General features: G+C 39.1%; 1 protein-coding gene across 1 annotated transcript; it reads left to right on the top strand.

The window, feature by feature from the left end:
• The first annotated feature begins 1,881 nt into the window (after positions 1-1,881).
• On the top strand, positions 1,882-21,689 carry ppp1r14d (protein phosphatase 1 regulatory inhibitor subunit 14D). Its single transcript, XM_063007273.1, has 4 exons — positions 1,882-2,194; positions 15,205-15,285; positions 19,856-19,888; positions 21,282-21,689. The coding sequence occupies exons 1-4, from the start codon at positions 2,021-2,023 to the stop codon at positions 21,348-21,350; spliced, it is 357 nt and encodes a 118-aa protein (XP_062863343.1). The 5' UTR covers positions 1,882-2,020; the 3' UTR covers positions 21,351-21,689.
• Positions 21,690-22,142: the final 453 nt, after the last annotated feature.

Below are 22,142 nucleotides of genomic sequence, written 5' to 3'. Positions count from 1 at the left end.
AGCTGGAGATAAATTAATTAGCTTTTGTTGAGTCATACAAACATTTGTTAATGAGCCAAGAGTTGGAATCCGCAAGATGTCGTGTCTGGTGTCAGGACTTTACCAGCAGGTTATTCAAATTCTGTATGTTGTGTGGTGGATGGTCCTAAAGTGCATCTTGGTGCCATCTCTACTGCAGGTAAATAACACCCAATAAATGCCCAGCTGTGATGATATAATTAATATCAATATTTTCTGTCTAATATTGCAGTAATATTAGAAGATTGATCATAAATATATGCTGAAAAATAAACCTGAATAAATAAATAAGTTGTTGGTTTATGCAAATTTAGTTAATGCACATCTAACTACAATCTTTATTTCCGGAAAAGTTGGGACATTTTTAGTAAGTGAATTTAAAGGAAAATCCTAAATGAAATGGATTATTTGGCTGTGTTGTGATGTGTAGTCAGTTTAAGGTTTGTTTTGAAGTATATGCTTCATGGTATCAGATTTTATTTACCACTGTGATGATTTTGTAGTGTTGTTAATCAGATTATGTAAATAATAACTGACAGTGTAACTTATTACTTCCTCTAGGTAAACCAGATGCACAGTATAATCAATCTCCCCTGTTTAATAAAAACAAAGCTAAGCTCGACCCATTACTCTGTAGTGTTTCCTGGCACAGGATGTTAAACCCACATAGAACACTATTAGTTCAGAAAATAGAACTAAAAACCACTAAAGTAATTTAGAATTCCCAGGGCTGGGTGGAAAGACAGAGTGGGTAAACAGATACATTGCAGCTACATGCAACAAGGAACCCCCGATATAAAGCCCATTAACTATGAAAAGCAAGATTGTTTCTGACTGGTTGGATCCTGTTGTTTTGGCAAAACAGCACATAAAATAAAAGAACATCTCTTCGAAACCAATTTCCAAAAAAGTTGGGACATTGGTTCAGCGTGAAGAGGAGAATCAAGTGACAGCAACCATGTCACTGTGCTTATACACTGATCAGCCATAACATTAAAACCACCTCCTTGTTATACTCACTGTCCATTTTATCAGCTCCACTTTACTGACTGTATCAGACCACTTTACTGACTGTAGTCCATCTGTTTCTCTACATGCTTTGTTACCCCCCTTTCATGCTGTTCTTCAATGGTCAGGACTCTCCCAGGACCACTACAGAGCAGGTATTATTTAGGTGGTGGATCATTCTCAGCACTGCAGTAACAGTGACATGGTGGTGGTGTGTTAGTGTGTGTTGTGCTGGTATGAGTGGACCAGACACAGCAGCGCTGCTGGAGTTTTTAAATACCGTGTCCACTCACTGTCCACTCTTTTAGACACTCCTACCTAGTTGGTCCACCTTGTAGATGTAAAGTCAGAGACGATCGCTCATCTATTGCTGCTATTTGAGTTGGTCATCTTGTAGAGTAGACCTTCATCAGTGGTCACAGGACACTGCCCACAGGGCGCTGTTGGCTAGATATATTTTTGGTTGGTGGACTATCCTAGTGTCACGCCTAAAAAAACTTTGGAGTGACACTAGGATTGCCAAGTCAAGGATAGCCAATAACAGGATACATTGGTTGGATAGGATAGATAGCACAACATTCCTGTCCTGTCACTCATCTTAAACTCCTCATCTTATCAGTGTTTCTGTGACCTGTGCTCTCTCTCATAAACCACTCTAAGGAACAAACTGATCACACACACATACACACCCACACTCACACACATACACACCCACATTCACGCACACACACATACACAAGGCTATCTTTCATTACAAGCCTCCAAAGGCAGCAGGCAGTGAGTGAGCACGGAGCAATAAAGGAGGACGAGAGAGAGAGAGAGAGAGAAGGAGAAATAGACAGAGAAGACCTGTAATCGAGAGCCAGCTTGAGTAGCTGCTGCAAAGATCGTGAGGAGCAGTTCTCAGAGATCGAGGCGAAGGGAGATAACTAGAGGGAGGGAGAGAACTAGAGAGAGACGGCTTGCCGATTTTTCTCCCTGGTTTGTGGCAGGCATGGCGTCAGAACCAGGCACCCAGTCCAGGGTGATGTTTCAGACCAAAGAACAGGAGCCACCTCATCGCAAACTGGGCAAACTAACTGTGAAATACAATCGCAAAGACCTCCAGAGGAGACTGGACATTGAGGAGTGGATTGATGGGCAGCTGCACCTGCTCTTTGACTGTGAGGTGAGACAGAGAAGGGTCACTGCTGGTTTATATTCTATTGTTTGCTCTAGATGTTGTTTTTTTCAGTGTTTATTCTGATATGACCCAGTTTTGTCAATAATCCAGCATGATAAGAATCTATATAATTACAGAGTGTCATTCTTTGCAAATGACTGCAAGTAATAACCTGCTATTTTAAACCAGTTTAATTACTTAAAAAAATGTAGAGATACTAAGGGACTGATTCAGTTGATCCTAAGGGCAGATCTGTTAATCGTGATAGGATAATTACAGCTAGAATCGGACACATCAAATGACACGTCATGTTTGTCACTTGAGCGACACTACCTGACCTTATGTATCCTTCCTCTGGGGCAATGATCTATCAGCATGACACTAACCTGATAAATTCCACTAGAATACTCTACTCTAGTGTTCCAGGAAATGTTCAGACTGGACTGCTATCTACAGCATCTCCATATGTGCAATAACAATAGACAATATACACTGATCAGCCATAACATTAAAACCACCTTGAATCCTTGTTTCTACACTTACTGTTCATTTTATCAGCTCCACTTACCATATAGAAGCACTTTGTAGTTCTACAATTACTGACTGTAGTCCATCTGTTGCTCTATATGCTTTGTTAGCCCCCTTTTATCCTGTTCTTCAATGGTCAGGACCCCCACAGGACCACTACAGAGCAGGTATTATTTGGGTGGTGGATCATTCTCAGCACTGCAGTGACACTGACATGGTGGTGTGTTAGTGTGTGTTGTGCTGGTATGAGTGGATAAGACACAGCAATGCTGATGGAGACCTCACTGTCACTGCTGGACTAAGAATAGTCCACCATAGACCATTGAAGAACAGCATGAAAGGGGGCTAACAAAGCATGCAGAGAAACAGATGGACTACAGTCAGTAATTGTAGAACTACAAAGTGTAGAACTATATGGTAAGTGGAGCTGATAAAATGGACAGTGAGTGTAGAAACAAGGAGGTGGTTTTAATGTTATGGTTGATGTATTTTTGCTCATCTTTACCAAGGTTGCTAATAACTCTGGGGCTAACTGAAGTCCACCATGCTGGATGTAGCTTCCTTCTCCCCATATGGCTGGATCTATTATATAATTAGTTTTGCCCACACATTGTTGGATTTACCGTGTCCCTTTAGAACTGAAGCAGCAATGCGGTTGTGTTATTGGTTACTGTATACAGCCATTCTCTTTGCTAATATCCAGCAGATCTGATATACAGTCAGTCAGTCTTTATCAGATGATTGGCTATGTCTGAGGGAGGGAGGGCTGAGGGGATTCATTATTGCTGCTGCAATTGTGGCCTCTGCTGGCTGGTTGATGGTGGCTGCACAGAAATGGTGAATAATGGAGATCAGTGCTTGACTCTCAGTATGCAATACAGATCCCTGTGTGAACCCACCTCGTGCATATGAAAAGAAGCATTGGCAACTACACGTGTCAGAAAACCTGTCTGCTTCTGCTAAAAGGCTAAAATTTGGTCATTGATGCATGTTTCAGCAGAATAGAGTTTAAAAAATCTGCACAAAAACTACCTGATAAGCACATAATCAAGTTTTTGTCATGAGTGTCCCAGTTTTCTGACCTAAATCTTATTGAAAACCTGTAAAGTGGGCTGAAGAGGATAGTCTACAATTAAAAGTTTCTGGAATTCTGGGGCCGCTCAGGTGGCGCAGCGGTTAAAACACACACTGCAACCAGAGTTGGATTTCGAGTACGTCGTATCGAATCCAGCTCTGCCTTGACGGCTCGAGGCTGAGTGGCTGTATGAGCAACGATTGGCCAGTTGTTCAGTTGGGGGGACGGGACAAAGAGCCGGATGTGGGTCTCTCTCTGTCAGAATGCGATTATGACCTCTGCTGGCTGATTAGAGGCGCCTGCACAGAGATGAGGAAAGAGTGCCCTTAGGGTGTGTCTCTCCGCATGCAACGCTAGGTGGCACAATACTCATCAATGTGTGGGTGGCAAAAATGCATCCGGCTTGCTGCTTATATGTCGGAGGGGATGTGGGTTAACTTCGATCTCCTCGGTCAGGGCAGGGTTCGGCATAGACAAAAAAAAAAAAACGATGCAAATTGGACAATTGGACACACTAAAGGGGGAGAAAAAGGGGAAAAAATTCAAAAAACAAAAAACTAAAAAAAGGTTTCTGGAATTCTGTAATCGTATCGAGCATTATAGGAGACAATTCAGTGATATTATGCTGGCAGACAGATGTGTTAACTTTCATTTAAGACGGAACTCATTGACTACAAAACATTTAAAAGTGTTTGTCTTTTATATCAGTGGTATCTTACCTCTAAAGCTGTATGTTTTGGCGATAGATCCCGAGTTTCATTTATTATCAGAGTTTTGGAGGCCGAAGCACCAGTGTTTTTGGATTTGTAAAATCAGCTGTCTGCCATGGGATACCATGGCAACAAGGCTCTGGCTATGTGACATAGACAAAAAAGATGCAGAATCACAGAGAATGAGGAAGCATTATGACCACTGATGCAATTACAGTACCAGTCATTAATATAAAGCAAGAGAAAGCTGCTGCAAAAGAATAATACTGCAAATCTGCAATATTCTGCACTATAATAGTACATGCTGTTGCTATTTGCTATTCCTAAATTGAAGTTAACACTGTAACAATAGGAGCAGCTTTGTATGAACATATACACACAATATAACTCATGTTTAGCTTAGTTTTAAGTTGTTAACACAGATTCCCATCTTTTTGCCTCCTGTTTCTATTCTACTGATTACCAGTGCGCTCTCGGCAGTGACCAATGCCAGACGGCTGCTGCCCACAGTAGGCTGCCAGGCAATTATAATGCGATATTGTTTTTAACACTTAGAATAAGTCTTTATTCTTCAACTTCAGTGGCTTAATTCTGATGTTGAATCTAGAGTCATGTTGAAACAGGCACATCTGATAAACAAATACAGACAATATAACTCATGTTTTGCTTAGTTTCAAGTTGTTAACACAGATTCTCATCTCTTTGCCTCCTGTTTCTATTCTACTGATTACCAGTGCGCTCTCGGCAGTGACCAATTCCAGACGGCTGCTGCCCACACTAGACTACCAGGCAATTATAATGCGATATTGTTTTTAACACTTAGAATAAATCTTTATTCTTCAACTTCAGTAGCTTAATTCTGATGTTGGATCTAGAGTCATGTTAAAACAGGCACACTGGCTGCAAGGCAGATGTACACCCTAGACAGAGTGCCAGTTAATAGCGGGGAATAACACATCACAAAGATCATCTTCTGTATGTTATTGTTAGATGGTAGAAGAACTGGAATACACAAGAGAAAATTGCAAATTGCTAAACTACTCAAACAGTGACTGTTGATAAGGGTCAAACCCAGGTCAACAAAAGCTATGCTGTTGTGTGGCACTTACTACTTTACCAGCTGTGCCATCATGTCACCCATTATTAGATTTATTTCACTGAAAGGAAGAAAGAAAAAGTTTCAGTTCATTTAGTAATTCATTTACTTAATTTGAGTAACTGTTTAGTTTATCCTGATCAGGGTTACAGTAGGTCTAGAGCTGCCTGGGGAAAGACGTACTGTATGTAAGACGTACAGTATGTAAGGTAAAACACCTCAAATAATGAGAGGCAAAAGGCTCTGGGCTTGCTTTAAAAATGTAGACATGGCCATTGAGTGTTGGCACAGTGGTCTAATGCACAAGTTCATCACCGCTGAGATCTTGAGCTACTGAGTTTAAATCCCAAGTGGTGCCTTTGACCTGGCCTGGCGTCCAAGTCGGGCACAATTGGTTTTGCCTAAGGGAGGTTGAGTGGACTATACTGCTTCTGTACAATTGTGATCTCTGCTGTCTTGTCAAGGCACTTAACAGAGAGTCTCCGTTAGATGAAAAAGATGTGACCGGCAACTCTGTGTGTGTCTGACAGGGCATGTGATAGTCTCAGATAATCTACAAAAGGGGGAGCTCCAGTGGCACAGCCATGACTTAGCAATTTAGCTGTGGGTAACTTCAGACTTCATAATTAATTCTGACTTTGGTAGGTAAATAAAGACTAATAAACTTTCTAAAAGTAATAAAAGTGTACTGATACCTACAGAAAGTTTTGGAGTTTGTTGGCCAGTCAGAGTCAGTTGCTAGATAGCTAGATGTCTATATTATATTTCCCTTTTATCCCGATTTTTAGCGCATCACCCAATTGCATTATGCTTCCTCTCTACTGGTGCTGACGCCTGCCCTGATTGAGGAGAGCAAACTGACACACGCTCCCTTCGACACATGAGCAGTAGCCAACTGTATCTTTTCACATGCACAAGGCGAGTTCATATACCGATCAGCCTTGTGCACGGAGAGCCACACCCTGATCAGCATTATTCCTCTACTCTGTGCAGACACCATCAATCAGCCAGCAGAGATCGTAATTGCATCGGTTATGAGGTCCCTATCTGGCTCCCTTCCCTGGATGAACAACAGCCAAACGTTGTTCATATAGCCACCCAGCCCAGACGGATGGCAGAGCTGAGATTTGATACAATGTACAGTGTATCACAAAAGTGAGTACACCCCTCACATTTCTGCAAATATTTCATTATATCTTTTTATGGGACAACACTATAGACATGAAACTTGGATATAACTTAGAGTAGTCAGTGTACAGCTTGTATAGCAGTGTAGATTTACTGTCTTCTGAAAATAACTCAACACACAGCCATTAATGTCTAAATAGCTGGCAACATAAGTGAGTACACCCCACAGTGAACATGTCCAAATTGTGCCCAAATGTGTCGTTGTCCCTCCCTGGTGTCATGTGTCAAGGTCCCAGGTGTAAATGGGGAGCAGGGCTGTTAAATTTGGTGTTTTGGGTACAATTCTCTCATACTGGCCACTGGATATTCAACATGGCACCTCATGGCAAAGAACTCTCTGAGGATGTGAGAAATAGAATTGTTGCTCTCCACAAAGATGGCCTGGGCTATAAGAAGATTGCTAACACCCTGAAACTGAGCTACAGCATGGTGGCCAAGGTCATACAGCGGTTTTCCAGGACAGGTTCCACTCGGAACAGGCTTCGCCAGGGTCGACCAAAGAAGTTGAGTCCACGTGTTCGGCGTCATATCCAGAGGTTGGCTTTAAAAAATAGACACATGAGTGTTGCCAGCATTGCTGCAGAGGTTGAAGACGTGGGAGGTCAGCCTGTCAGTGCTCAGACCATACGCCGCACACTGCATCAACTCGGTCTGCATGGTCGTCATCCCAGAAGGAAGCTGACGCACAAGAAAGCCCGCAAACAGTTTGCTGAAGACAAGCAGTCCAAGAACATGGATTACTGGAATGCCCTGTGGTCTGACGAGACCAAGATAAACTTGTTTGGCTCAGATGGTGTCCAGCATGTGTGGCGGCGCCCTGGTGAGAAGTACCAAGACAACTGTATCTTGCCTACAGTCAAGCATGGTGGTGGTAGCATTATGGTCTTGGGCTGCATGAGTGTTGCTGGCACTGGGGAGCTGCAGTTCATTGAGGGAAACATGAATTCCAACATGTACTGTGACATTCTGAAACAGAGCATGATCCCCTCCCTTCGAAAACTGGGCCTCATGGCAGTTTTCCAACAGGATAACGACCCCAAACACAACCTCCAAGATGACAACTGCCTTGCTGAGGAAGCTGAAGGTAAAGGTGATGGACTAAACCCAATTGAGCACCTGTGGCGCATCCTCAAGTGGAAGGTGGAGGAGTTCAAGGTGTCTAACATCCACCAGCTCCGTGATGTCATCATGGAGGAGTGGAAGAGGATTCCAGTAGCAACCTGTGCAGCTCTGGTGAATTCCATGCCCAGGAGGGTTAAGGCAGTGCTGGATAATAATGGTGGTCACACAAAATATTGACACTTTGGGCACAATTTGGACATGTTCACTGTGGGGTGTACTCACTTATGTTGCCAGCCATTTAGACATTAATGGCTGTGTGTTGAGTTATTTTCAGAAGACAGTAAATCTACACTGCTATACAAGTTGTACACTGACTACTCTAAGTTATATCCAAGTTTTATGTCTATAGTGTTGTCCCATGAAAAGATATAATAAAATATTTGCAGAAATGTGAGGGGTGTACTCACTTTTGTGATACACTGTATTTGAAATCCCAGCTCTGGTCCCACCTGAGCGGCCCATCCCTTTTTCACTAATGAACATAACATTAAGGAGTGCCAAATTGCCACTACGAGGTTTGACTGTTGGGTTTGCCAGATGTAATGAGACCATCGTTGTCCAAAAATTATTATGGCATAATAGTCCTATAAACACTCTAATGTAACTGCTTGATTTCGGTGGCAAGGTTCTAAATTTATTTTCTGTTTTAAGGCTGTTTAAGGTTATAACTATGCTTAAAAATCTCACCCCAATGACTACAGCATACAAAATATTCAATTGGATAACCATTTAAGGCAATACATGGTCATGACTAGTTAGTTTTATTTTAACACCATTCCATCTATGTCTTAACCTCTAACAAACCAATTTGGTAGATGCTAGAGTAGGTGATGCCTTTCTTGTGGAATCTTGGCCCATTTTTCTAATGCAAACGCTTCCAGCTTATTAAGGTCTGATAACTTTCATACTGCAACTGCTTTGCTTAACTCCCACCAAAGATTTTCTATTGGAATGAAATCTAAAGACTTTAAAAGCCACTCCAGGATATCCCGGTAATGATTCCTTAATCAAGCTTTGATTGACTTAGAATAATTGTCTTGCTGGCATCTTCAAATTCAAGTCGTTAACATTACTTCCTAAATGCCTGTGAATTCATGATGCCAGTCACACAATCAAGATTGCCAGTTCCAGCAGCAGAAAAAAAACATCCCCACATCAGTACTGAACCACCTCCATGCTTGATCATAAGCTTCACCTTTCTTGCAAGAGAAAAAGCATCACTGATCCATGTGGGGAAACAGTTCCTGTTTTAATTTGGTACTTCATAGAACTGTATACCAGAACTTTGCAGGTCTATCCAAATTCCTTCTGGTGTATTGCAGTCTACCATGCTTGTGCTTTTTGGTTAAGGGTGGTGTGCATTATGGAGTCTGGCCATGAAGTCCTTAGTTGTTTGTCACTGACACTTGTTTTCATTGTCCTGATGAGATTGCCAAGGCCTCTTCGACAAAGCTTTGGGCTTTCTCCCACAGCCAGGCAGGTTTGCTACTGCACCATAAGTTTGGTACTTCTTGACGATACTCAAGTCTTTAGTCTTTAGAGTAATGAAGTCTTTAGGATTGTTCAAGATCTTGAAAAGCCTCTTATACCCACTGCCCTTTTGATGCACTGAAATGATCTTCTCCATAAGCTTTTGTTACAGATGATTAGTTTTCACCATGGTTACAGCACACCTTGAAGTCTTGAATATCTGGATGGTGTTTATATAACACATTACAGCTGAAGCAAATTAAGGGTTCTTATTGAGGTTTCAATGATTTAATCATGTTGTAACCCAACTTCATGTCATACAGACTAGCTGTTTTTAAGATCAGCAATATTATGTAGGGGTTGAATAATTTTGACATGGCTGTTTTAACACAATATCTTGCTCCTCCTAATACTACATCATTCATTTTGTTTGTCTAATTGTTGTACTTTTTAACTGATGAAGACTCTATTCAAAGCAAAATCAAGCTCTGCAGAAATTGTTAGAGCTATAAATACTTATTTTTTAAGGGGGTGGGGGCTGAATATTTCCAGTTGTATACCATAGGTGCTATAAGAAAATACAGGAGTGACCATGCCTTTATCCACATGGTTGATAAAAAGCCTATATTTTACATGGCCTGGTTGAAAGGTCATTTAAGGTATATGGTAATTCCTTGCATGGCAGTGTTCACAGTCAGTTCCCTGTGTCACCCAATGAATTATTCATGTTCATAAGTAATGCATGCAGCCACTCATTGGATCCTGAAGTGGCTCTGTGCATCTCGGGCTATATTATCATGTGTAAAAAAAAAAAGGAATAAATAAATGATAAAAATCATGATCACTTCCTGCTGACAGGGTTGTTGGGAGTAATGGTGTAATGAAAGCATGGAAACAGCTTGGTGGAGTGGAGCTCAGTTGAAAAGCACTTTGCTTGGACTAATGAAAATCATTATGGGGTCATCTCTAAAATGTGATGACTTGCTTACGACAGAAACAAGGAACATCAAGTATTTTAAACTGTATTACTGTCTGCATTTAGCTGTGCAACTGGTGCATATGTATACGAAATGATTAGTATCAGAACACTTATATCAGAGATGTTTTTATACTGTTGAAAGAAAGCAACCTATGTGTCTTAACATGTTTCAGTAGCAACAGAAAATTTCAAAACACTTCCCTCAGGTATCTATCTATCTATCTATCTATCTATCTATCTATCTATCTATCTATCTATCTATCTATCTATCTATCTATCTATCTATCTAACAGTCTGTGATTCTCTGGCAGGAAGTGCAGGAAGAACTGCATGGTCAGTAACTAATACACTTTAGCAAATCACTCAATCTAGATGAACAAGTCTAGTGCTAAGACTTGTTTTCTTGATTTGTTTTATTTTAAAAAATGACGTGAATAACTGGCCACTTCGATAGAAAAGATATGTCGACTGATATACAGAGAAATTCTTCCTTATACAGACTTGTTATACACAGTGTTGTTGATTTTTTGAGCTATCCAATTACCCAAATGCATTATGCTTTCTCTCTACTGATGTCGATCCCCGCCCTGATTGAGGAGAGCGAGACTGACTCATGCCCCCTTCAACACATGTGCAGTAGTCGAAAGCATCTTTCCACCCACATGAGGCGAGTTCATTTGCGGATCAGCTTTGTGTACAGAGAGCCACACCCTGATCAACTCATTATTCCTCGACTCTGTGCAGATGGTATCAATCAGTCAGCAAAGGTCGTAATTGCCTCAGTTATAAGGAGTCCCTATCTGGCTCCCACGCTGTATAAACAACACCCAATCGTTGTTCATGTAGATGCCCAGACCAGCCGAATGGCAGAGCTGAGTTGCGAACTGACGAGTTAGAAATGTCAGCTCTGGTGTGCTAGCATATTTTACCGCTGCGCCACCTGCTGCGCCACCTGTGCCAGTCTTTTAATAGTTATGTAGTTTGTATGTTAGTATATTTCTAGAATTAATTTGTCCCAACTTTTTTTGGAATGTGTTGCAGCCATCAAATTCATAAATCATTTTCTTAACTTTTAAGTCTTAACTTTTTGGAAATTGTATTTGTAATGATTTTCATTAGTCCTAGCAAAGTGCTCTGAAAGAGCAGGGAGTGCTCACAGGCAGCCATGCTGAGTACCCACCGACAGTAGTCTGAGGAAGAGCAAACCACAAACCACCAACAGGTTGTTAAGTAGTCGAGACTCATTAATGCCAGATGACATGAAGGCTGTGGAGTCTGATACGACTCAAGAGCTATTGTGACACAAATTGCAGATCATTTTTATACAAGTGATGAGGTGAATGCATCACAACACTTACTTCTGTATATGAGACTGCCCATCACCAAAAGCACCTACGATAGACATGCGACATTAGAACTGGACATGGATGCAATGGACGATGGTCAACTGGTCTGGCAAATTATGTATTCTCCAAGATCCACTGGTCCCAGCTGGGCCCATGTGCATCATTTACCGGTGGTAGAGATTGCATCAGGATGCACTGTAGGACTGTTGTCGGGTCCATGTCTCGATGGATCAAAGCTGTTTTGACAGCCTATAAGGCAGGTGTTCTTAAAGTTTTGGCTTATTGGTGTTATCTTTCACTAGAGCTTTTTAGGGTAAAATACGTTTGGCACTTTGATGAAGATGATAAATGGGTTGAACACTTAAAGTGTCTTTAAGAGATTTATGGAGGCAGTAACATCTTTTTCTAAAGTGCCAATTCTGGGATCACAACAACTATTATCTTATAATATTAGAGTTCTCCTCTTTCTTGTTTTCAGATTAAGCCCTTAATAACAATAAATACCCCAAATTAGCCAATAGCATAAAGAATGTGGTTTTCATAGAAGTTCCTGTTTTTCCACCAAACCTATTTTGTAGTTAGTTGATAATATATTTAACAGAACTGATATTTCATCAGCTGTGATGCTAAACCGATATGCGACTAAAAGCTTAGGGTAGCATAATAATTGCTAAAATCATAATTCTTCAATTTAATGCTTTTATTAGTTAGATGTCTAACTATTGAATGATAAACATTATTTATCAATTACAATATAGAAACAGATCAATAAAAAATAAAGTATCTATTTGTAACCTTTTGCTGATGTAACATTATTGCTTTTATGTAAAATAGTCACCAGCCACTGATACAGCTACCAAATAGATGCACTGTTATTGACTACAGCCCAGAGATGGCACACACAGTGACTTCAGACTCGACTCGGACTTGTTTCAAATGACTCAGATGCGACTAAAAAAAATGACTCGTAAACAACAAGAGTCCCTAGCGTCAGCATGTGTTAACATTAGTTACTACTGAGTGCCCTTGTGTTCCCTACTCACTGATCACGTGATCTTGTCCATGTCTTGTCTTCATTCGGACGCCCTGTGACGTCATCACGTACACGCCAGCGTCTTGTTACCGAAATTTCTTTGAGCGTTTGAGCATTTCTTTACTTTCTAAACTATCAAACTAATGAAGCTCAGCTGTCTATCATATTGTGATGTCATTTGGGAATAACCCTGATCTTATCATCGTACAGCCGCTTTGTGATGTCATCACATGGTATTTTATTGTTTGTGATTAACGGTGTAAAAGTTATCGAGCTACATTTGTGTTTTTGGTGGATTGTGCAGCATTTCTGGACGTTCACTGGTTATTCTCACATTACTGCTAGTTTTTATTAAAGATGAATAAAACATCGATCCGACATCATTCTGATCGTGTCATTTTCTGCTCTCTAATAACGCTCCGGCCGCTTTAACCCTCAACACACGAAGTGGGTAAATGTTACAGCCAGCTTCCAGCGTAGTGATGAAGCGTCGCTCCCTACACAGTTTGAAGTTCACTTCATTTAAACATTTTCGTTACCTTTGGATTGGAATCTCACTTAAAATGGTGGAATACCCTATGTAGTGCACTTCACAAGAACAACTGGGGTGAATGGAACACTCCTACAAAATTGGCGCTAATGGTTGAAAGACCCAGTCAGGCTTTCTGAACCAGTCATACCTTCTGATTTTAATTTTAAGTAAGAAAGGCTGTTATTTGCATTTATTCAGTTTGCGTCACACAGATGATGTGTCAGTGAAATGCTTGATTGGCTTTCTAACGAGTTAGTGTTTGGTGGTTTTTAATTATAATCACACATTTACAAATAGATCATATATTTCTAATGGGACAACACACGGTTATAAATTTAATAGCATCTGCTAAGGTAAGCAGTGGTTATGATTTTTTTTTTGCTGTGTTTTGGATTTTGGCCGATGCAATGAAAACAAAACGTATCAGTTTAAGCTTTTAACTGGTACCTTCTTGTTATGGAAATTACATTCATTTGCACAGTGAAGTACAGTGAAGTAAAATGGCAAAATACAGTTACTAATCTGTTGGGTTTTTTTTATCTGAACTTACATATTATTGTTTATTTCTACGCTACATTTCCAATATATGTTTTGTGTATATTATATTGATTTGTGACTGGACTCTGACTCTAGTCTAAAGACTCGTGACTTGACTCGGACTCTAGCCTAAAGACTTGTGACTTGACTCGGACTCGTATTTTGTGACTTGTGAACATCTCTGCTACAGCCTATCTGTTATTCTGGTTGCTCTTGAGGTTTCTTTTATCCCAGTATTGCCATTTAGTTGTTTACAAAGGTACAACACACAACCATGTCAACACCATGTTAGTAGTAATGAAGTGTTGAGAATGGTATTTATTTAATTTTTTTATTTGTGCATTTCTATAAAGTAACATAGGTAGGTGCAGACATAGCAATCAGACCCTAAAGATCCATCATTTACTGTTCCCATCAGAGTAAACAAGCACACCTGTAGTCCAACGTGATCATTTATCAGCTTGAAGGACAAACCGGGTATTATAGAACTCTCAGATTGAGTTCTGCTTCACTGAACCAGAAAAGCAGCAAGGTCAAGCTGGAACTGCAAAATAAATATTCATTTCTCATGGGTCCATTAAGGAGGTGTGCTAAATATTGGAAGTAGTAAAAAAGTAAAAAGATCTGTCACTGTTGTCAGTAGTCAGTAGTAGACATACAATCCAGATCTTTTTACATGTTATATTTGTTACCTAGGTTTAAATCTTGAGGTCTTGATAAAATGAAACAATTGATATACATTATCAACATATGATGTCAGTTACATCAACTATGCTACATTACCTGGTTTTCAACATAGCTATTTGTAGTTTTCTGCAAGCCAAATCTTAAATTTCACTTTTTGGGCTGCATGTCTAGGTCTAAACATCATTATGTTAAATCCCTATAAAGTGGAAGTAATCTGGTGTTTGGCATGTGTCTTCAAACACAGTCCTAAATAAAAACATGTGAAAGAATAGGGCGGGTAAATAAATTAATAGAATGTAAAACATTATTAGCTTTATATAAATAGGGCTTCACATGAACCATAGTATAGACAATTCTGATCTTTGTTTGGAGGGACAATTTGTTACATCTGAAGATCTTTTCCAGTTCATTCATCAATGTATATATTGCCCTGTAATTCCTGTCCCAAGTATTTCTAAATGTCAGCAGACTCACCACAACCCTGACTTAAATTACTGATGATGCAGTGGCAAGCATGTAGTGTATTGGTGAGACAGATTTAGGGTCTTGTAGACCTGGTTGTGGGTTTCTTCATAGTGCTCAGGTAACATGCCAGTAAATTCATCACCTGCTCTAAACTGCCCCCTCTGTGTGAATATCCCAAAGCAAATTATTATTTGTAGAATGAGACATGGCCAATGTCTTAAAGCATGTTACACCCACTTTTTCAACAGGAGGAAGAGATTCCTGAGCTGGAGATAGACATTGATGAACTTTTAGAGCTAACAGATGAAGAACAGAGGACCAGACTACATGTAAGTTATGTCTTTTTCATTCTGATTTTACAATCTACAGTAAAACATGCTTTCATTAGTGTATAAAGATATGCAGCATGTATTTACATTAGACTTGTATTGAGGTCTACAATATACTCTAATTCTAACTGGGTGCTCAGTTGGTACAGGGGTCTTTTACGCTAGTCCAGCACCACTGAGATCCAGGTTTGAATCTTGGTAGTGTTATTGGCTGGCCAGGAATCAACACAGATGTGAAGTCTGAGGGCGAAGGCGAGTTTGAAACTATGTGATCATTGGTAACCTGTGCAGGGTATTACTACCCTGTGCGCAGTGTTTGACCTTGACCAGGATAAAGGTCAGAGTCAAACTTTTATATGTAAACTTATCTGGTAGGAACATTATTTATTTTTATTATATAACTATACCTACTATACAAAAGAATTTTGTGCGTATAGAAGTATAGAACCTGCTGAAAGAGAGCTGTCACTGTTTACAGTTAAGAAGCCTTTTTCCATGCTATTTTGGGTTTGTATCTCGTACTTGGCAAAGAGACCAGTGTTTCATTTACTTCAAACTTTCTGACAGCAGTTTGTACTGATCAGCTTTTGAGATTTGTTTAGAGCTTTTTTTCAGACTTGATGGGTGTAGTCTAACAATTTATATTGGTGCGGAGAATTTACCAGCCACTGTAAAAAAGTGCATTATGCATTCAGGATAGCCCTGCCTGTACTTGTACCAATCGATGGTTGTAAAATGCTGCTAACTACTGTGGTTTGTGCAGACATGCATGATTCACTCACTCACTCACTCACTTTCTTAACCACTTATCCAATTAGGGTCCTGGGTGGGTTGGGGTAGGTGCTGGAGCCTATCCCAGCTTTTCAATGGGCGCAAGGCACACAGAAACACCCTGGATGGGGCACCAGTCCATCGCAGGGCAGACACACACACACACACACACACATTCACCTGTAGGGCAAGACTGCATGTTTTTGGACTGTGGGAAGAAACCAGAGCTCCCGGTGGAAACCCACACAGACATGGGGAGAACATGCAAACTCCGCACAGAAAGGACCCGGACTGCCCCACCTGGGGATTGAACCCGGGACCTTCTTGCTGTGAGGCGACAGTGCTGCCCACCGAGCCACCGTGCCTCCATGCATGATTCATTGACCTGCATATCATTGTAGAAATGCAGTGTAAAATCTACAGCAATTTATTTAATTTTTCTTTTCTATTTTAAAGGTATTTAAATCAGTCAGTAAGATCTGGTTCTTTCATAACTTAGGTTTTCTTTTTAATAACAGTTTAAATCAGGTGTTGTGACAAAGATATAGTTAAACAGTAAAATCACTGAGTAAAAAAGTCTGACATTTTTTAAGTTAATTTATACATTAAAACATTCAAGTAATTACAAATCCAAATTTACATTGGAAAATATTTTAGTATATAATAATATATACAACATACTGTATATATTGTATCTTAATAGCTAATATAAACTGACACCTAGCTACCTAGCCAGACTCCAGTCAGACATTTACTTTCATTAATTATTTATTAAACAGTCATTATTAATAGTATATTAAGTTTCTCTGGCCACATCTGCCTATTTACTAATCCATATGTAAGATTTTTCAAGAACACTAACTCATCATTTGGGAACTGAGGACACCAACTGATTCAGGACACCATCTGTAACCAGATTTTTTTTGCCATCCTTTCATCATGCAAGTCTTTGGCTGTAAACTATATGGGGGTGTGTTGTCATATTTTGCGTGTTATAATGCATCACACACTTTCACTGGCAGACAGCTGTAGACTACAGGCACACTAGCACCAACACTCTCTGATTACACAGTCTGGCTGGTATAGCACATGCAGAATAAGGCATTTTTAGTTCTTCTTGACATATTGTCCAGTTGCTGTGCTGTGCATAGTACAAGCTTAGCTTGCTTTTGTAGATACAAATGACAACAGTTTGTCAAAATATTCCTAGCCAATTTGGTAATATTTATCCCTTTAGCATGTCTGTTTGTAATGCAGTGCTGTCTAGGGGGATCAATGGTCACATGCATTTACTAGTGGTTTATTACTTTGCTCTTTATACACACATATTTTTCCAGGTTTTCTGAGTTTTATGAGGTTAGTATATGCACTATAGACATTAAAATAAGCAAAATACCTTAAATCATTGCAAAACATTGCTATGTCCTGCAGACATAAACCCACAGTAAATGTGATGAGGCAAAACATAAAATGTAAAATGTCTTTAAATTCAGCTTAAAGTGATTTTAAAATCACTACTTTCTGTTTTTATTTGAATTTCACATATTGTTCTGACCTCTCTAGAAGGTTTGAAAATGCCAACAAGATGGTAATAAAACTTAGTATTACAGTTATATGTTTAATTTTAAATAAAACTAATTATTGAGCAGTAGTAGGTATTTTATTTATAGATGATTCACTGATTTAATTTAAATTTAATGTGTCTAGAAAAAACATAAAATAGACCCAATTATTTGTAATAGCCTGGGGAATCTCACTGTTAAATATAGCATTCAAACACTAAACAGTATTTTTTTGTCTCTGGCCTTGAGCACATTATATTTAAATGAAACAAGTACAATAAGAAAGTGCAACCAGCTTTAATTAAAGGTTGCCACTTTTTGGCACAATCCTCCAATTTTACTACCAGAAAAAACAAGCAACAGTCTTCACCAATAAACTTGTTTGAGCATTCTTAGATCTAGATTTTATTTCTTTTAACAAATGTGGAGTTTTCGCTGTTGCAACAAAAATAGAGTATAAAGTATAAATTCTGCTCTTTACCAGAAAGTCTTAAATGTTCATCGAACAGTCCATATACAAATATTAAGTGTGACAATTATGTAAAAACAGGTTAATCAGGAGTAATACTATTTTGATGTACTGTATTTACTATAAACATAAAGTAAAAAAAATCATCCAATAGAGGATTTAACACATAATACAGAATTTACCCTGATAAGCTTTAGTTAAAAAGTTCATGTAACACTTTGTTTTGAAATACATAAACTATGGGGGTTATGGGGTAAGTTTTATTGCAAATGGGACAAAGATTAACCTGTTTATGAGTACAAGCAAGAGAAAAAAGGATAACTCCTGTTTTAAAGTTTAAAGCTCATAATTTTTTTAAGTTGGTAATAAACCAAGCATGACCGCAGCCCCCCCTTCCTTTCCTGCACACCTCCTGAAGGAGTTTAATACACTACCTGTGTAAAACGTCTCAAACTTAGTAACCAATACCAATGTATGGCTTTAGACCAGTATCAACACTGGAACCGATCTGATCTCAAATACCCCTTTTCCACAGATGATGATCCGGCTCCATTCCGGTTCACAAACTTGATTTTGAACCGGTTTCACGTGTTTCCACTGAAAAAAAGAGGTTCCAGTTTGCGAACTTGCGTTCTAATCTGGCACCACAGAATACTTGGTTTTTCAGCGCGGACCGTGACGTCATCTGTGGACGTGTCAGAGTGTAGAGGTTTGAGAAGCTGCAAAACTGCGTTTGCGCTGCACTTTCATTTTTTAACGTTCACCAGATACACGTGGACCTTGTAGAGTGGATTTTTGGTTGTTTCACACAAATGGATGTTCGTGTCGTGAAACTTTAATTTGCTTAATTAGCAGAGCACTAAGCAAATCGGCTATTTGTGCCAAGGGTCGCGATGAGAGCAAAGCGCAAAACCCTTCTCATGTCAATGATCTAAAGAAAACAACAACTGCGACAAACACATCTGTCTTTTTATTACCAATAGTTTAATGATGCTTTTTGCATAAAAACGAACATCTGTAACAACAGCACAAATGCTTGCACATAATCTACATACTCCGCCATCACATTACTTTACTTTCGTTGCACAACGCCCACCGTTGATGACGCAGGCTTGGTTCCCAAAAACTGGTTGAAACGAGGGTCGATTCTCTACAAAACAAGGTTCCAGGAAACCTGAACAGAACCAGTTCAAGAACCAGAGTTCTTTTGGTGGAAAACTGAACTGGAACTTAGATGATCCCTATTTTAAAAATGTAATTATTAATAACCGTGTTATAACCATACAAACAGATTTTCCTTGGTATACATAGTGTGCACTTTGTCTAGCTTAATCATTTACTCCTCATGACATTTTCTTTGTGTAAAAAGCACTTTTGTCTAAAAAAAGATCTTTAATTATTTTTTATTTAATTATTCATTATTATAAAATGTGACAGTGTTTACTTTCATTAAATTGACCAACACATCCAACATTTGTTTTTCACCTGACCAGGACCAGGTCCTATTGGGCATACATAATTAAATTGCCTGCATGAATAAGCACAGGAAAATGTCACTATAGGAAAATGTCACTATAGGAAAATGTCACTATAGGAAAATGTCACTACCTCTGAAAACTGCGATATATTCAATAGGACAGCGGCTGTTGTTAAATGTAAACAATATTATGAATATATTAAAGTTAGGTTAATCATAATCATTTAATAGTGTGCTATGCTTGTAAAGCAAATTATAAGTTGGAATAATTGTTTCTATTTTCCTCACCAGGAGCTATTGCAAGAATGTGGAAAGCCGAAAGAGGTACAATAAATACTTTTAAATATGATAAATATAGAAAAAATATATAGTAAATACGTATATATTTTGTTTAATTTTTCAGTCATTTTTATGTTAGTTTCTGTGTTATTTTATAATAATGAGGTGCTGCTGCAACTACACTAATTAATACTACAGAGTTGGGGATTTAGGTAATGATATTTTGTTCTAGAGTGCTTATAAATGAGGAAGCACAGACATTAAGTGGCCACAAAAAAACAATTAAATATGCAATGTTATGGTGGCCAGACTATTTGATTTGATATTATTGCAGCACACATAACCACACCTCATAATATATTCACAGCATTACAAATCAATTACAAATATACCCATCTGCATTACTTTACTACTGGCACCAGTAGTTATGAAAATACATATATCATATACATTGATCAGGCATAACATTACTGTATGACCACCTTCCTAATATTGTGTTGGTCCCCCTTTTGCTGCCAAAACAACCCTGACCCATCGAGGCATGGACTCCACTAGACCCCTGAAGGTGTGCTGTGGTATCTGGCACCAATATGTTATGTGATTCATCAGACCAGGCCACCTTCTTTCATTGCTCCGTGGTCCAGTTCCGATGCTCATGTGCCCATTGTTGGCGCTTTCGGTGGTGGACAGGGGTCAGCATGGGCACCCTGACTGGTCTGCCGCTATGCAGCCCCATATGCAACAAACTGCGATGCACTGTGTATTCTGATACCTTTCTATCAGAACCAGCATTAACTTCTCCAGCAATTTGAGCTACAGTAGCTCGTCTGTTGGATCGGACCACACGGGCCAGCCTTCGCTCCCCAAGTGCATCAATGAGTCTTGGCCGCCCATGACCCTGTCGCAGGTTTAACACTGTTTCTTCCTTGGACCACTTTTGATAGATACTGACCACTGCAGACCGGGAACACCCCACAAGAGGTGCAGTTTTGGAGATGCTCTGACCCAGTTGTCTAGCCATCACAATTTGGCCTTACGCTTGCCCATTTTTCCTGCTTCTAACACATTAACTTTGAGGATAAAATGTTCACTTGCTGCCTAATATATCCCACCCACTAACAGGTGCAGTGATGAAGAGATAATAAGTGTTATTTACTTCACCTGTCAGTGGCCATAATGTTATGCTTTGTCGGTGTATATGAAACATCTCTATGATGATATATCTCTGTCTGAAAATAGAGTCCTAAGTGATGCTGGTGTGGTGTTGAACATGACGTGTTACAGAAATGCATTCTTTCAAATCATAAAAACAGAAAACAGGTTTCTTTCATGTTGTAACAGTAAAAGTCAAATTAAAATGCATTAATTAATACAAAGGCAATTTAGAAATGTGAAACATTGTGAATATAGCACTAACTTGTATTTTTCATAATCTTAGGACTTTATCAACGGGTTGCTTTATCGGATGAAGGGCCTTCGCAAAATGTCCGGACCCCTCAAGAAATAATCCTAGGTCAAATTCCACAACCAAAATAATGTAAATGACTGCATCACTAAAAATCCAGTTTTATCTGTATGAGTTGGATATTTGTTGTCAAATTATGTAGAAACACTGAATACCCTTGAACTAAAGGGTCAGTAAGAGAGCTGTCCATAAATGATGTTTTTTGTGTAATTGTTTATGTACAGTTCTGACACTTCTTCCAGCAGACACAACACTGCATCATGGATAATATTGTATTGTGTACTACTTCATGTTTTTGTGACTTGAACATTTTGGTTGTATATTTATATGTTTTTGTTCTGAAACGCATATGTGACCATAAACAATAACTTTTCAACTGTAGTCTGTTGATGTTAAACTATGGGCTGTACTCTTTTCTGTCTTGGTTTAGTCATTAACTAGTAAATGCCACATTTTGGTGGCATGGTTTAACATGGTCTACTCAAAATACCTTAAAATAATTAAAAAAAAAACATCAAGAATATCTGTCAAAACTATCTGCACAGACATATTGCAGGAAAATAAAACAACACACAATTATTATTATTATATCTGTAAATTATTCTTGCTTTTTGTTGTGCATTGCTGTATCAGCAACCATTATGCTCTAAAATTACAAACCCACTATTGTGAGCTCATAAATGGGTAATTGTGCTAAAGACGTCACAGAATGACTCTGACCACTGTTACAGTTTTCAAGACGGTTTATTGTGGTCAGTGTGTGGTTGTCTAAAGACGTCTTGTCTACATGTCTGTTTCTTAATCATATTAGACAGATGTAAAGGCGTGTTGATA

Source organism: Trichomycterus rosablanca, chromosome 13 (genome assembly GCF_030014385.1).
Source record: "Trichomycterus rosablanca isolate fTriRos1 chromosome 13, fTriRos1.hap1, whole genome shotgun sequence".
NCBI classification, from domain to species: domain Eukaryota; kingdom Metazoa; phylum Chordata; class Actinopteri; order Siluriformes; family Trichomycteridae; genus Trichomycterus; species Trichomycterus rosablanca.
Note: the sequence above shows the minus strand (reverse complement) of the source record. Positions and strands in the feature narration are given on the sequence as shown.